The 16,321-nt window shown below is 52.0% G+C and overlaps 1 protein-coding gene across 19 annotated transcripts in view; it reads right to left on the minus strand.

Annotated features, from left to right (window-relative positions):
- The window catches only part of LOC133757960 (protocadherin gamma-C5), a 180,839-nt gene that overhangs the window by 79,324 nt on the left and 85,194 nt on the right, over positions 1 to 16,321 (minus strand). The window contains exons 1-2 of one of the 19 annotated variants that reach the window (XM_062188969.1): positions 7,517 to 7,969; positions 5,286 to 7,405 (exon numbers count right to left, since the gene is read on the minus strand). The exons of 14 other annotated variants lie outside the window; for them this stretch is intronic. In XM_062188969.1, coding sequence (XP_062044953.1) covers positions 5,286 to 7,405; positions 7,517 to 7,724 — 2,328 coding nt within the window. In that variant the 5' untranslated portion in view covers positions 7,725 to 7,969. Of the gene's footprint in view, positions 1 to 332; positions 2,929 to 5,285; positions 7,972 to 8,639; positions 11,276 to 13,558; positions 16,185 to 16,321 lie in introns of those variants that run through there. 4 more of the 19 variants (XM_062188957.1, XM_062188961.1, XM_062188950.1 and 1 more) reach the window with 4 other exon arrangements.

Consider the following 16,321-nt stretch of genomic DNA (forward strand, 5'->3'; position numbering starts at 1 on the left):
AAATATTTATCTCCCAAAGAACACCATAGAAAGAAAAAAAATTACTGTTTAATTAAAATATTTGAATGGCAGCGGCATCATAATACTCCCCATAGTAGGTTTTTGTTTGGTTGGTGTACGTGGATAAAGAATAGCTCAGGCGAAACTGTCAAAATAGTCCAGAACCCCTGAAGGCTAACACTAGTTACTGGCCCACGGAGAAAGGAAAAAATACCGAAAGTGAGAGTGAGCGAGAGAGCAGCAGCAAAGTGGAAACAATAGTATGTTTTAAAATTTTCTTGCCAAAATATTGGTTTGAAAATTAATCCAAACCATTTCTTAACGAAACTCACCTGAGCAGGAGCAACAGCGTCAGAGCTTATCTTGTTATTCTCGTTGACACTAATTACTAAGGAAGCTTCATTAGAAAGATCTTGTGGGGGAACCATTTCTGGAGTCATGGTGAGAAAATCAAACCTTGTTTTTCGAGAATCAGAAGCAACGTACAGATTGTAGGAATAGGGCAGAGTCCCCTGGCTGTAGTCGGGGAGAACCACGGGTCCAGACTTGACGCACAGACCGGGTTGGAAGCAACCCCAGGCGGCGGGGCCGGAGGAGTGTCGCAGGCGCAGGCCGATGGCCAGGATCACCGCCAGCAGGAAGAGCACAGAGATGACCGCCAAGGCCACCACCAGGTAGAACTGCAGCTCGGCCTGCGCGTCAGACGGGCCGGGGTCGTCCCTGAGGTCCGGCAGCGCCTCCTGCAGGCTGTCGGCGAAGACCAGGTGCAGCGTGGCGGTGGCCGAGAGCGGCGGCTGGCCGCCATCGCGCACCGCGACCAGCAGGCGCTGGCGCGCCGCGTCCCTGTCGCCCAAGGCGCGCGCCGTGCGCACCTCGCCCGTGCGCAGCCCCAGGCTGAAGAGCCCGGGCTCGCTGGCCTGCAGCACGTGGTAGGACAGCCAGGCGTTGTGCCCAGAGTCGGCGTCCACCGCCACCACCTTGGTGACCAGGTAGCCGGGCTCGGCGGCGCGCGGCACCGTGTCGAAGAGCGCCGAGCCGTCGGGCCCCAGCGCCGGGTACAGCACCCGCGGCGCGTTGTCGTTGCGGTCGCCCACCAGCACGCGCAGGCTCACGTTGGCGCGCAGCGCGGGCGAGCCCTGGTCGCGGGCCTGCAGCGTCAGCTCCAGGGCGCGCAGCTGCTCGTGGTCGAAGGCGCGCTGCGCGAACACCACGCCGCTGTGCGCGCTCACCGACACGTAGGACGACAGCGCGCGCGGCTCCAGGTCGCTGGCCACGATGGAGTAGGACACCTGGCCGTTGGCGCCCACGTCGGGGTCGGAGGCGCTGACCTGCGCGATGGAGGCTCCCGGGGGGTTGTTCTCGGGCACGTGGACCACGTAGGCGGCCTGCTGGAAAACCGGAGCGTTGTCGTTGACGTCTCCGATGCGCAGGGTGACGGTTGAGCTGGAGGAGAGGGGCGGCTGGCCCCCGTCGGTGGCGATGATGGTGACGTTGTACTCCGGGGTCTGCTCGCGGTCCAGGGTGCCATCTGTTACTAACTTGTAGTAATTACTGGCGGAAGATTCGATTCGAAAAGGAACTTGTTCTTTTATGAAGCATGTGACCTGTCCGTTTTCTCCAGAATCTTTATCATGTGTTTTGAATAGAGCGATCACTGTCCCTGGTTTTGCGTCCTCTGTTATGGAATTCGACACAGAAGTAAAAACCACATCTGGAGCATTGTCGTTCTCGTCTAGAATTTCTAGTATAATTTTACATTCTGCGGCCATGCCACCACCGTCCATGGCTTCCACACTCAGGGTATAACTGCTGCTGATTTCAAAGTCGATGGAGTCTTTGGACTGAACTTCTCCAGTGTGATGGTCTATCAAAAACATGTTTCCAACATCATCCCGCAGGGTTTTGAAGGCGTAGGTGATCTCCGCGTTGATGCCCTCGTCCCGGTCGGTGGCTGTCACCTTTACCACAGAGGTGCCTCTGGGCACATTTTCCCTAAGGCTGACTTTGTACACATCCTGGCTGAACACTGGGGCGTTATCATTGGCATCAGTGACCTTGATATGAATTTGAGCTGTGCCAGATAGGACCGGATCGCCCCCATCCACCGCTGTCAGCACCAGGAGAAGAGAGCTCTGCTGTTCCCTGTCCAGGGGCTTCTCCAACACCAATTCTGGAGCGTTCTTGCCTTCAGCCTTGCCCTTTACCGTCAGAGAGAAGTGCTTATTGGAGCTGAGTTGGTAACTCTGGAGGGAGTGAGACCCTACGTCTGCATCTATAGCAGATTCCAGGCCAAACCGAGTGCCTGGAATTGCAAGCTCATTGATTTGTAAAGTAATGCTATTTTGCGGGAAATGGGGCGGATTGTCATTTATATCTTCTATCAGCACATTTATGTGAAAAACATTTAGAGGATTTTCTGCTACAATTTCCAAGGGCACGACACACACAGGGTTTTGGGAGCAGATTGACTCCCGATCTATTCTGTCACTCACAAGCAGGTTCCCATTCTCCACGCTCACGGTGAAGTATTCTTTGTCTGCACTAACTCTGAGGTTGCGGGTCACTAAATCCGGAACCTGCAGCCCCAGGTCCTGAGCGAGGTTCCCCACCACCGAGCCCCTGGGCATTTCTTCCGGAATAGAATATCTGGTCTGCTCCGAGAGAGCCCCGCAGAACAAAGGCAGCAGGAAGGGAAAGAGTACTTGCCGCCGCTGCCGAGTCCGGCTCCTCTCCTTCGCCCTACTCCCCATCGTCACTGCAGCCTCGGATGCTCAGAGGAGACGCTTTACCGGGTAGAAAATCCACTTCTCCCAATTTAAGGGTATCTCAACCCCTACGAAATCAGATTTGCCAAGCAGAAAACCTGAATCCCGGCGACTCTCCTTTCTAACTTGCTTCTGTGACCGCGCAGAGTTTCACCCGGGTGGATCGCGGGCTCCAGCTCTTGCAGCACATTGGTCAACAGCGGCGCTCGGAGTCTATTTAGAAAACTGCAGTCAGAAGGCTTTGCAAATTCAGTGGGATTTGGTTTTCCTATAGATATACTAGACTGATGTATGGACAACTAGGCAGTTCACTAGTGTTGAGTGTGTCTGTTTTCCAGTGTTTACCACCAAGGAAGGCTCCTTAGACATAGGATCCTATAGAAGAGCCATTAGCCCAGTAATGAGAGGTTAAAGCTAGTCTTTTTCTAATCAGAGGCAATGCACTTATTGGAAGAAGCAGTCACTCTTCTCTCCAGATATAGGACAAAGACCACGTGGGAAAAGAGCCCCACCAAGTGGTAGAGGGAAATTTTGATAGATAAGAAATGACATCCAGGATTGTCTTCAATCAGATGAGCAGATACTTCTCCTTTTATCAAAGCTACCTAAGGCATACTCAGAACAAAGATGACCAGTGCCATAAAATATCCCTTATTGCTTAAAATAGAGATCTATGAAGAGCATTAATTGTTTTATACTTTCATCACAAATATAAAGGTATAACTTAGTAGGTTGCTGTAGGAATTTAATGACAGGAAATGTGAGAGCATTCTATTTTTATCCTCTTATTTAATTGGACTATAAGTTATAACAGTACTTTACCACTACCTTGAGTCAAAGTAACCCTATAAATATCAGGTTTCAAATTCAACCTTCCTTTTTTGTCCTCCACTACTTTTTTTTTTTTTTTTGCTTTCTAACTAGTTCAGTATAGTTTAGTGCTTAAAAATATGGAACAACCTCTGTCTCACAGCCAAACCCCTCATATGCTTTTTTAAAATCTAATTCCAGTTCAAGTATACAATGCCTTAACTATTTTTTTCTTAGTTTGGAAATGTCATAAGCATGATTCCTATTGCTAGATGCTCAAACCATGCTAATATTTTCTTCTCTTCGAGACAAATTTAGGTAGCTATTGAAAGAATTCTCTTTCCTACAGATGAAATTCTTCTTGCCCAAGTCCTAGATACTCAATATGCAGTTAATTATACCAAGGTCAATTCTTACGTAAGAAACATAAACTTGAAATGGAACGTGAATGTGTAAGCAATCTGGGCCAAATATCTAGAAGTGATGAGAGTGCTGAGCTGGACTGAGTGGGATAATTATTCTTGTGACCAAATACCCTAGATAAGTCTCATTTACTCACCTGTGTTCCTAGGCTTTATGTCATGAATGTCATTAGGTAGCCACCAAGCCTTTGATAACAAGTAGGCTTTGAACACAGTAATTGAGTATACTTCGATGTACTACAAAGTGAGTCTATGATGAAAGGAAGGAGGAATCGATGACTCCTAGGTATACGGAAAACAACAGAAAGTGTCCAGAGGAACACCAGTGAAATCAGTCTCAGTGCCTACCTCCATTGTTTATACCCTGGCTATGCTGTATAAATCTGAAAAGCACAGGATCTTCAGCAGATTTTAAAATAATGTTTTGAGAAGCACTGGCTCAAAATTGTTAATTCTGTATGTGAGTTTACTATATTAAAAAGCTTTCTGCACAGACACTAATGTAAAAGAATAAAAGTAAACAACACCAGTTCAATAATCCAATTACTTCTTCTTCAGAATACTGGTATCACTATAGTAATAGAAAAGATATCTGGAACTTAAGGAAAAAATTTGATCTACATTCCTCTCACCCAAAATGTCCTGTAATTAAATGCTAATCAGTACATCTCTTTGGATCAAGACGAAGCAATGAGATAATGTTGAAATAGTCAGCAGTATCTAAACACATTACCAGCCATTAAGCCATTAAGAATCAAGATAGAATTATTTCACGCTCAGAAAAAAAGCTTACACGATATGTGTGTGTGTGGATAAACTAATGAGAATGAAAGCCAGAGAGATGCTAATGAATCAATAAGATCGCATTTGGGCATTAGAAGTAACAGAAAACAATGGTAGAATATACCTGCAAACCAGCATAGGCAACAAGAAATCGAAATAGTAAATAGGTGAAATCCCTTGTTAATCATTGATTTGAGTCATATTCACTTTATATAGAGAACCACAGACACTGATGATAGAAAAATAATACTACAATTCACCTTACTACAAAGCAGGCCAAGATAGTTTAACTGGTCACTTGAAACAAAATATACCAGGACTTTTTAAATGACTTTCACAAGAAATTCCTGCAGAATGATGGGAATCTGATGAGAGGTAAAATACACAGCATGTGCCACTCTAAATATGTATGAAACAAGGACGCCCCCAAAAACACGGCCAGAAAAAAAGTCCCCTAAAAGATTTGTGCCGAGACACCAACAATCAGAAGACCAATAGAACTCACCTGATTATTTATCGGATCACATTTGCCTAAAATAGTAGCTGAGTCTTCACCTATTAAGAGTGGCTCGCTTTTCCCACAGCTCCCCTGGCTGAGGAGCGTGTCCGCGTAGTTGGGCTGCGGGAAGATAATATGGCTCTTCCTTGAATCTGCAGTAAGGGACACCTCATGGGAATAGGTCTGCAGGAAGGCGCGCACCCCGTCCACGCCCACCAAGTGCGAGGCCGGCACGCCCGCCAGCCCGCCGCCGCAGCCCGCCGCCCGCAGCAGGCGAGAGCTGTGCCAGCGCCGCAGCCTGAGCGCCAGCAGCACGATGACGAAGGCCAGGAAGACGCAGGACACCGCGGCCACCGCCACCACCAGGTACAGCGTGAGGTCCGACTCGTCCGCACTGGCGGAAGGCTTGAGGCTGCCCAGGTCCGCCAGCACGTCGGGGATGCTGTCGGCCACGGCCACGGTGAGCGTGACGGTGGCCGAGAGCGGGGGCTGGCCGTGGTCCTGGACGGCCACCACGAGGCTCTGCTTGAGCGCGTCTCTGTCCAGCAGGCCGCGCGCCGTGCGCACCTCGCCCGTGTGCAGCCCCACGGCGAACAGCCCCGGCTCGCTGGCCTTGAGCAGCCGGTAGGACAGCCAGGCGTTCTGGCCCGAGTCTCTGTCCACCGCCACCACCTTGGTCACCAGGTATCCGGGCTCTGCGGCGCGGGGCGCCAGCTCCACGCCTGTGGAGCCGTCGGTGGGGAGGGCGGGGTACAGGATCTCGGGGGCGTTGTCGTTCTGGTCCACCACGAACAGGGTGAGCGACACGTTGCTGCTGAGTGGCGGGTCCCCGCTGTCGCTGGCTGTCACCCACAGCTGCAGGTCTCTAAACTGTTCATAATCAAAGGAGCGCAGTGCATAGAGGACCCCAGTGTCGGAATTGATGGAGACGTAGGAGGACAGGGGCGCCCCCTGGATGGTATCTTCCGTAAGAGAGTAGGTGACCTGTGCATTCTCTTGGCTGTCTGGGTCAAGGGCAGTCACTGAGAAAACGGAGGCTCCTCTGGGGTTGTTTTCAGGAATGTAAGCGGAGTAGGAGGAGTCAGAGAAAGCTGGAGGGTTATCGTTGTCGTCTGCAACGTTCAGTGTGATGTAAGTTTCTGTAGACAAGGGTGGATTCCCCTGGTCCCTGGCTGTCAGTGTTATATTGTAGCTCTGGACCTGCTCCCTGTCCAATGCTCTGTTTGTTACCAACTTGTAATAATTTCCATAAGTCTTTTCTAATTTAAAAGGCAGATTGTTAGGAATGAAACAGGAGACCTGACCATTTTCTCCAGAATCTTGGTCTTGCACGTTTAAAAGAGCAACGACTGTACCTGGAGGCGAATTTTCCAGCATGGAGTGAGTAGCAGAGGTGATGGTTATCTCTGGAGCGTTATCATTCACATCCACAAGGGTAACCACCACCTTTGCCGTGGTCAGAAGACCTCCACCATCTTGGCCTTGAACTTCCATCTCATAGGATCTATACTTTTCAAAATCCAGAGACCCCCGTACTAGAACTTCTCCGGTTTGAGAATTCAACTGGAATATTCCAGAAGCTTTGCTTTCCACATTCCGGAATGAATACATCACTTGCCCATTGGCTCCCTCATCTGGATCTGTTGCGTTTACCACGAGCACCCGAGTTCCCGAGCTGAGGTTTTCGGGAACACTCACTCGATACACAGACTGGGTGAACTTTGGGATGTGGTCATTTACGTCGAGGACCACCACACGAATGGGAATCGTGCCCTTGCGCACAGGCTCCCCTCCATCGAAGGCTGTGAGGAGCAGCAGGTGCGCAGCCTCCCTCTCCCGGTCCAGGCCTCCCTCCAGCACCAGCTCCGGATTCTTGGCCCCATCTGTTTCGCCGCCTCGCACTTGCAAAGTAAAGTAGCTGTTAGGGCTGAGCTGGTAGCTCTGGAGGGAGTTCGCGCCCACGTCCGGATCCCTGGCGCTGGGAAGGGGGAACCGTGATCCAGCGGCTGCGTGCTCGCTGACTTTTATCTCTACTTCCTCTTCCTGGAAGCTGGGGGCGTTATCGTTAATATCCAGTATTTCCACCTCCACTCCGTAAATCTTCAAGGTGTCTTCCACAAGAATCTCTATATTTAAAAAACAGGAGGACACCGTCTCACAGAGCTCTTCCCGGTCTATCCTGCCCGCCGTGACCAAGCCGCCGCCTCGCGGACTCAGCGCGAACAGCTGCGCCCTACCTCGGGACACGATGCGGACTCCGCGCTGCGCCAGCTCACTGGGCTCCAGCCCCAGGTCCTTGGAGACGTTGCCCACCAAGAAGCCCTTGTCCGTCTCTTCAGGCACCGAGTATCGGATCTGCCCGGCCCCGGACTCCCGCAGCGTCCCCAGGAAGACGCACAGCAGGGCCAGCCCGCTGCGGTTCTGGCGCTGTGGCCGATTCGCCATGGCAGGGTCGGAGCCGGTATTCCGCTGTTTCTTGAGCCGGTTTGTTCTGAACCAGCTTTTGTTTCTGCGAGATCTCAGGCCGTCCGCATCCAAAATATGTTAGAAAACGAAGCAAAGTACTCTCAAGTGTCCGGCGTCAGGATCTGTGAGTATCCATCTCGTTCGGCTTTGTGCCGGCGCGGTGGGGAAGGGAGGGGCTCCAGGCGCGCGGCTTCCCTTCCCCGACTGGTGAACAGCGGCGCCTAGAGCCCACTCTTATTATTGCAACGACTAAGAAAAAACCAATGTGCTGGTTCCGGAAGAAATGATTACCCACCTTTTCGTGAATCGCAGCTATTTGCAAAGCTTAAAACTGCAAACAATAGTTATATAGGGTGATGCCAAAAGTCTATTAAGGGCTCTATGAAAGGACTAATTATTAAAAGGGCCTGCTTAGTTTTTAAAAAGCTTTCAAAATACGAGTGGACTGAAAACTCTGATTAGATTTGGTTCTAAGTGACTTTTAACTGACGGCGGGTGTAGCATTTGCAGATGTGAAAATAGCACAATTACAACGACATCATCAGGTAGGACGCATGGCAAATCATCTTACCAGTGTTTTCCGAGTAAAATAAACCGTTTAAGAAAAACTGAACAGCATAGAGTTGCCATCTAGGATGGCAGGACGTAACCTTCCAAATATTTAACCAACAAGTATTTTGCCCGCGATATCCCATGCATTTTTTTTTTACCTTAAAATGCCTTTGCATTGTACAAGGATTGAAGCATTGTAACCTTTTAATGACGCCTGTAGTTTTGATCTACACTTGTTTTAAAAATCTTTACAACGAAGTGATCTAAAGTCTTGAAATAGCAGTGCTATATGGAAATACATTGGCATACTGGAATATAGGAGGCATTATTTTAAGTACGTACCTTTTCAGTCTTCTCATCTGTTTCAATGCTAGGAGCTAAAATGCTTGCCAATAGCATAGAAGAGCTTTCTTTGTTGAGAATATCTTGTGTGGCTGAACAGTGATCAACAGAGGCGAGAAAGTTAAATTCTGGCTGACTTTGAGCCCCAGATACGCAAAAATTATAGGCATAGGGCAGTGTGCCCTCACTGTAGATGGGGGGAACCACGGGTCCAGACTTTGAGCACAGAACAGGCCCAAAGCAGCCTCCCGTTGCCTGGCTGGAGGAGTGTCGCAGGCGCAGGCCGATGGCCAGGATCACCGCCAGCAGGAAGAGCACAGAGATGACCGCCAAGGCCACCACCAGGTAGAACTGCAGCTCGGCCTGAGGGTCAGACGGGCCGGGGTCGTCCCTGAGGTCCGGCAGCGCCTCCTGCAGGCTGTCGGCGAAGACCAGGTGCAGCGTGGCGGTGGCCGAGAGCGGCGGCTGGCCGCCATCGCGCACCGCGACCAGCAGGCGCTGGCGCGCCGCGTCCCTGTCGCCCAAGGCGCGCGCCGTGCGCACCTCGCCCGTGCGCAGCCCCAGGCTGAAGAGCCCGGGCTCGCTGGCCTGCAGCACGTGGTAGGACAGCCAGGCGTTGTGCCCAGAGTCGGCGTCCACCGCCACCACCTTGGTGACCAGGTAGCCGGGCTCGGCGGCGCGCGGCACCGTGTCGAAGAGCGCCGAGCCGTCGGGCCCCAGCGCCGGGTACAGCACCCGCGGCGCGTTGTCGTTGCGGTCGCCCACCAGCACGCGCAGGCTCACGTTGGCGCGCAGCGCGGGCGAGCCCTGGTCGCGGGCCTGCAGCGTCAGCTCCAGGGCGCGCAGCTGCTCGTGGTCGAAGGCGCGCTGCGCGAACACCACGCCGCTGTGCGCGCTCACCGACACGTAGGACGACAGCGCGCGCGGCTCCAGGTCGCTGGCCACGATGGAGTAGGACACCTGGCCGTTGGCGCCCACGTCGGGGTCGGAGGCGCTGACCTGCGCGATGGAGGCTCCCGGGGGGTTGTTCTCGGGCACGTGGACCACGTAGGCGGCCTGCTGGAAAACCGGAGCGTTGTCGTTGACGTCTCCGATGCGCAGGGTGACGGTTGAGCTGGAGGAGAGGGGCGGCTGGCCCCCGTCGGTGGCGATGATGGTGACGTTGTACTCCGGGGTCTGCTCCCGGTCCAGGGTGCCATCTGTTACTAACTTGTAGTAATTATTGGAAGAAGAATGAATCTTAAATGGAACGTCTCTACTTAAACTACACGTGACTTTTCCATTTTCCCCAGAATCCGGGTCCCGTGTTTTGAAGAGGGCCACAACCATTCCTGGGGCTGAATTCTCCAAAATCTGGTCCGAGAGCGAAGTGATGATGATTTCCGGGCTGTTGTCGTTTACGTCTAGAACGTCTACGATGACTTTACACTGTGTGGAGAGGGAGCCGCGGTCCTTTGCTTCTACATCCATTGTGTATATTTCCACTTCTTCAAAATCCAAAGGCTGGTGAGTTAGAATGTTTCCTGTCGTGGACTCCAGAGAGAACACGTGCTGGGCCTTGTCAGAGGCCGCGAGAAAGGAGTAGGTGACCTCCGCATTGAAGCCCTCATCCTGGTCCGTGGCCCTCACCCTCAGCACGGTGGTGCCAGGCGGCGCATCTTCCCGGAGGCTGACCCTGTACACGTCCTGGCTGAACACGGGGGGGTTATCGTTGGCATCCACCACCAGGATTTGGATCTGGACAGTACCGCTTCGGGCCGGATTCCCGCCGTCCAGTGCCGTCAGTACCAAGTGGTGGGTGCCCTGCGTTTCTCGGTCCAGGGGCTTCTGCAGCACCAGTTCCGGGGATTTGCTACCGTCGGGATTATCTTTCACTACCAACGAGAAATACTCGTTCGGACTTAGTTGGTATTTGCTCAGTGAATTCACACCAATATCGGGGTCTTTTGCAGACTCAAGCACTGTTCTCATGCCCGGGCTGACGGATTCGCTTATTTCTAAGTTTATTTCATCTTTACGGAATTGAGGCGCGTGGTCATTAATATCCTCAATCACGACAACGACATGGAACACATTCAAAGGGTTTTCCACCACGGCTTCCAGCTGCAGCTCGCACTGCTTCCGCTCTTTGCAAATCTGCTCGCGATCTATTCGGTCCCTCACTAGCAGGCGCCCGGTGCGCGCGTCTACGTGGAAGTGCAGCCTCTCGGCGCTGAGCCGCAGCTTCCGAGCAGACACATCCAGCACGCTGAGCTCCAGGTCCTTAGCCAGGTCGCCCACTACCGAGCCCGCCGCCAGCTCCTCGGGGATGGAGTAGCGGATCGGCTCGCAGAGCGCGGGGCAGAACAAAGGCAGCAGGAAGGCAAACGGTACCTGCGGGCGGCCGGCCCGGCGCCTGGGCGCGCAGCTCCCTCCCATGGCTCGCGCTACTGCTCGCTCGGTCCGCGTCCTTCCAGTGGCAAGAGGTGCATTCGGCCCGGGAAGGGCAGAGTCCCCGTCCCCGGGGTGGGGATCCTTGTATGCCGGGCAGGGTGTGAGCCGCCAGGAGCTTCTGCGGGCGGAGTGTTTCCTTGTGTCTGCACTGGTGGCTGTGCAGGAAATCCCAGGCTGGAGGCTGAGGATCCCCGGCGTCAGCGCCTGCTCTGCACTGGCCGACAGCGGCGCCCAGAGGCTCCTTGTGGAACTGCACCTCTTTAAGGGGATCTCTTTTTCTTTGATAGCCAAAATATTTGAATCTCACTCCGCACTGGTTCCGTTTTCATCCCGAAACATATATTTGTGTGGTCATAACTATAATTTTTATATGTTAAAATTTACACTGACTTTGAATAGATCAAAATGTTTATTTTGAAATTAAAAAAGGCACAAAAATATATATAGCGAAGAGTCTATACGTTTCCTATCCCACCACCTGCTGCTCTCCAAATCTTCCATCAAGAGGCTATCACTAGGGGCCGGCGCTGTGACGCAGTGGACTAAAGCCCCAGCCTGCAGTGCCGGCATCCCATATGGACGCTGGTTCATTTCCCGGCTGCTCCTCTTCTGATCCAGCATGTCTGCTATGGCCTGGGAAAGCAGTAGAAGATGGCCCAAGTCCTTGGGCCCCTGCATCCGCGTGGGAGACTGGAAGAAGCTCCTGGCTTCAGATTAGCTCAGCTCTGGTCGTTGTGGTCATTTGGGGAGTAAACCAGCAGAATGGAAGACCTTTCGCTCTCTGGCTCTACCTCTCTCTTTAACTGTTTTTCAATAAATGAAAAAAAATTTTTTTTAAAAAAAGAAGCTATCACTGTTGCCTCCCCCCCCCACACATAATTAGGATAATTATCCATGAAGTTGGAAGTAATGAAGATAAGTAAGACAGTCTGGTCTTCCTTTGTAGCCTATATTGCTTAGAAAGTGGTTATCCTCTCCTCCCTATCTACATACTGGAATACAGCCATTGCCATAGTCATAAACCATACAGAATTCCAGCACTGCATTACATTTGAAAGCTTTTGCTTATAGTGCCTATGATGTAAAAAGAGTAGGTCTTTCTTTTCTTTCTTTCATTAAAAGAACTTGGTTTTTCAAAAGTCTTGTTTGAGATGGAGACACAGCAATTGGTGCTCATGGACAGAAACTGAATAGATTCCGTGATTTAGCAGTCAATAGTTAGGCCCGAAGTTAGGCACGCTGCCCTTCCACAGACTTATGATTGAATACATGCTGACTGACATGAACAAAGCCGTGGTCTCAGAAGTATTTTGAGATGTTGTAGAACACTCTATATGTTCCAAGTTCAGTGGACACTTATGGTGCCTAGAGTATTTTTAATAAAAGAGGTCAAACTACATCCATCACTGTCTTCACTGAACTGATGAACACATCTTGCCTCCAGGGATCAGGTGTTTGAAGAGTTCGTGTTTGTTGCAGAAACAGCAGTTCTTTCTTGAATCATTTGTTTTGACTGAGAGTTGTGAGTTCTTAGAGTTTCAGTAGGGTTTCCTTCCATGTCATTAGAGAGCCACTGAAATATACTTGCCACAGTGCCTTGCTCTTGTTCTTGTGGACCTGTACAAATATATCTCTCTCCCCAATTCATATTTATCTTCAGCCATAGTGATTGACAAATTTAACAAAACTGACAAAGTGAAAAGAACCCAAAATTTCCTTACTTTAACTCTGTAGACTTTTTAGACTCCCTGTTGGGTAAGGTGCGTTGAATTAAAATGCTGTATCTATCAGCTATCAGTATGAAATTAGACAATACAGAAAGGATGCCACAGTGTCACTAGGTATGATTACAGCTGGAAAACCACAAGCATGCATTGCTGTGAATTGCTAACTGAATATCAGTGAAAATATAAAAACACTCTAGGAAGTGTATTCAAGTTCAAGAACCACAACAAGGTAGAGTTTGAGAAATACCAGCATGACTACAAGGCCTATATATTGCCCATGTCCCTGAGAAGAACATGGAGTAACCATCGGTTGGGTTATGTTTCCAGAGAGGCTAACGCATTTGTTTATGACATCTACGTACTACTCCAGACCTGCCTTCAAAATAAGAGCTAGGGTTGTTTAAGGGGCTAGGATTTCAGCATGTGGTCACCAGGAGAACCCACACATTGACAGGCACTTCTGAATGGACCTCTCTCTTAGGGCTTGTTTGCACGCAATAACACTACAAAATAGAAGTGTCTGCAAAGCTAATCAAAAGAGCCTTATGACAACAAGCCTTTATAGAGACAGTTCTACAAGAAAGTTTTTTTTTTAAGGTCAGCCATAATCATCAAATTCTAATCTTCAATGTTTAAGCAAAAATGCAAATGTCACTGAAACCAAAGCGATAAATCAAGATTAAAATTCACCATCATCGTGCTGCAAACCCAAGGGTAAATCTAATCATCATGAACAGAAAAAGTAAAAGAGGAACTCACTGGAACCAAAGGAGCATCTTCTATAGGAAACTTTGAATCATCTAACAAAGACAGAGGATCCTTCTTCTCACAGCTCCCCTGGCTGAGGAGCGTGTCCGCGTAGTTGGGCTGCGGGAAGATCACGTGGCTGCTCCGCGAGTCCGCCGTGAGGGACACCTCATGCGAATAGGTCTGCAGGAAGGCGCGCACCCCGTCCACGCCCACCAAGTGCGAGGCCGGCACGCCCGCCAGCCCGCCGCCGCAGCCCGCCGCCCGCAGCAGGCGAGAGCTGTGCCAGCGCCGCAGCCTGAGCGCCAGCAGCACGATGACGAAGGCCAGGAAGACGCAGGACACCGCGGCCACCGCCACCACCAGGTACAGCGTGAGGTCCGACTCGTCCGCACTGGCGGAAGGCTTGAGGCTGCCCAGGTCCGCCAGCACGTCGGGGATGCTGTCGGCCACGGCCACGGTGAGCGTGACGGTGGCCGAGAGCGGGGGCTGGCCGTGGTCCTGGACGGCCACCACGAGGCTCTGCTTGAGCGCGTCTCTGTCCAGCAGGCCGCGCGCCGTGCGCACCTCGCCCGTGTGCAGCCCCACGGCGAACAGCCCCGGCTCGCTGGCCTTGAGCAGCCGGTAGGACAGCCAGGCGTTCTGGCCCGAGTCCCTGTCCACCGCCACCACCTTGGTCACCAGGTATCCGGGCTCTGCGGCGCGGGGCGCCAGCTCCACGCCTGTGGAGCCGTCGGTGGGGAGGGCGGGGTACAGGATCTCGGGGGCGTTGTCGTTCTGGTCCACCACGAACAGGGTGAGCGACACGTTGCTGCTGAGCGGCGGGTCCCCGCTGTCGCTGGCTGTCACCCACAGCTGCAGGTCTCGAAACTGTTCATAATCAAAGGAGCGCAGTGCATAGAGGACCCCAGTGTCGGAATTGATGGAGACATAGGAGGACAGGGGCGCCCCCTGGATGGTATCTTCCGTAAGAGAGTAGGTGACCTGTGCATTCTCTTGGCTGTCTGGGTCAAGGGCAGTCACCGAGAAGATGGAGGCACCCCTGGGGTTGTTCTCTGGGATGTAGGTAAAATAGGAGATGCGAGAGAAGCTGGGTGGGTTGTCATTGATATCTGCCACTTGCAGAGTCAAGTGAGTTTCTGTTGACAGAGGTGGACTTCCCCCGTCTGTGGCCGTTACTGTTATGTTGTAAGACGATATCTGTTCCCTGTCAAGGGCTCTGTGTGTCACCAACCGATAATAACTGTCGATGGACTTTTCTAACTTAAATGGTAGGTCCCCCGAGGTCGCACAGGTCACCTGTCCATTCTGCCCAGAGTCTACGTCATGCACGTTTAGAAGGGCGATGACAGTTCCGGGAGCTGAGTCTTCCCTCACTGGACTGAACAGGGACGTGACCGTCACCTCCGGGCTGTTGTCGTTGACATCTTCCACTGTAATTAGCACTTTCGCGGTTGCGAGATATGCGCCTCCATCTTCCGCTTGTACTTCTATCTCATAGAAGCCTGTTTCCTCATAATCTAGAGGTTCTGATGTTTTTATCTCCCCGGTTTGTTTGTTGAGTTGGAATTTCAACAACTGCGTGTCGGGTAATTTTCGGAATGAGTATGTTACTTCTCCATTGGCGCCTTCGTCCTTGTCCGTGGCAGTGATGGTCAGCAGCTGAGTGCCTACAGGCAGATTCTCTGGAACACTCACTCGGTATTCAGACAAGGTGAAGACGGGCGCGTTGTCGTTTGTATCGAAGACAGTCACACTGATGAGGACAGTGCCAGACCGGAGAGGGTCACCCCCGTCCGAGGCGGTGAGGACCAAGTGGTGGACGGCCTCTTCCTCTCGATCTAGGGCGCGCTCCAGGACCAGCTCCGGGTACTTGGCGCCACTGGCACGGCTCTGAACTCCTAGCGAGAAGTGCTTATTGGGGCTGAGCTGGTAGCTCTGTAGAGCGTTCACGCCCACATCCGGATCAACAGCTTCCGGGAGAGGAAAGCGCATTCCGGGAGCGACATTCTCATTAATTTTCACATCTAAAGTTTCTGCTTGGAATTTGGGGGCATTATCGTTGATATCAATCACTTCTATTTCTATTCCAAAAAGTTTCACTCTATCCTCGACAAGGACGTTAAAGCTCACCAGACACCGCGCGCTCTGAGCGCAGAGCTCCTCCCGGTCTATCCTGCCCGCGGTGACCAAGCCGCCGCTGCGCGCGCTAAGAGCAAAAAGCTGCGCCCTACCTCGGGAGACGATGCGGACCCCGCGCTGCGCCAGCTCCCGCGGCTCCAGCCCCAGGTCCTTGGAGATGTTGCCCACGAAGGAGCCTTTCTCCAGCTCCTCGGGAACGGAGTACCGAATCTGCCGAGCTCCGCACTCCCACGGCATCCACAGGAAAAGGCAGAGGAGGACCAGCTTGCCGCGTTCCGGGCGATTCCTTTGAGCGGCCATTGTTGCCTGGTGGCAGAATTCTCCGCAGGTCGCCCTGGAAACCTTGTGTGTTTCAGCCGGTTCTTTTTTCTTTCGGTGGCTGCAGCGTCTCTGCAGCCTGGACGCCTTACATTCCCGGCGAGTTCCGCTGCAGCCCAGGAGCCGACTGTGGGAGCTGGCGGCTTTGTGCGGCTGGAGCCCGGAGAATCGGGTTCGCGCGCTGGCGGCCTTTCTCTCCAAGCGGGCGAACAGCGGCGCTCAGAGTCCTAAGCAGTTACTGCACCCACCGGCGTATTTGTGCCACGGACACAAACGCTACTCTGTCCCTTTAGACTGTTTTAATTTAGATTGTTT

The sequence above is a fragment of the Lepus europaeus genome, chromosome 4 (assembly GCF_033115175.1).
Source record: "Lepus europaeus isolate LE1 chromosome 4, mLepTim1.pri, whole genome shotgun sequence".
In the NCBI taxonomy this organism is placed as follows: Eukaryota; Metazoa; Chordata; class Mammalia; order Lagomorpha; family Leporidae; genus Lepus; species Lepus europaeus.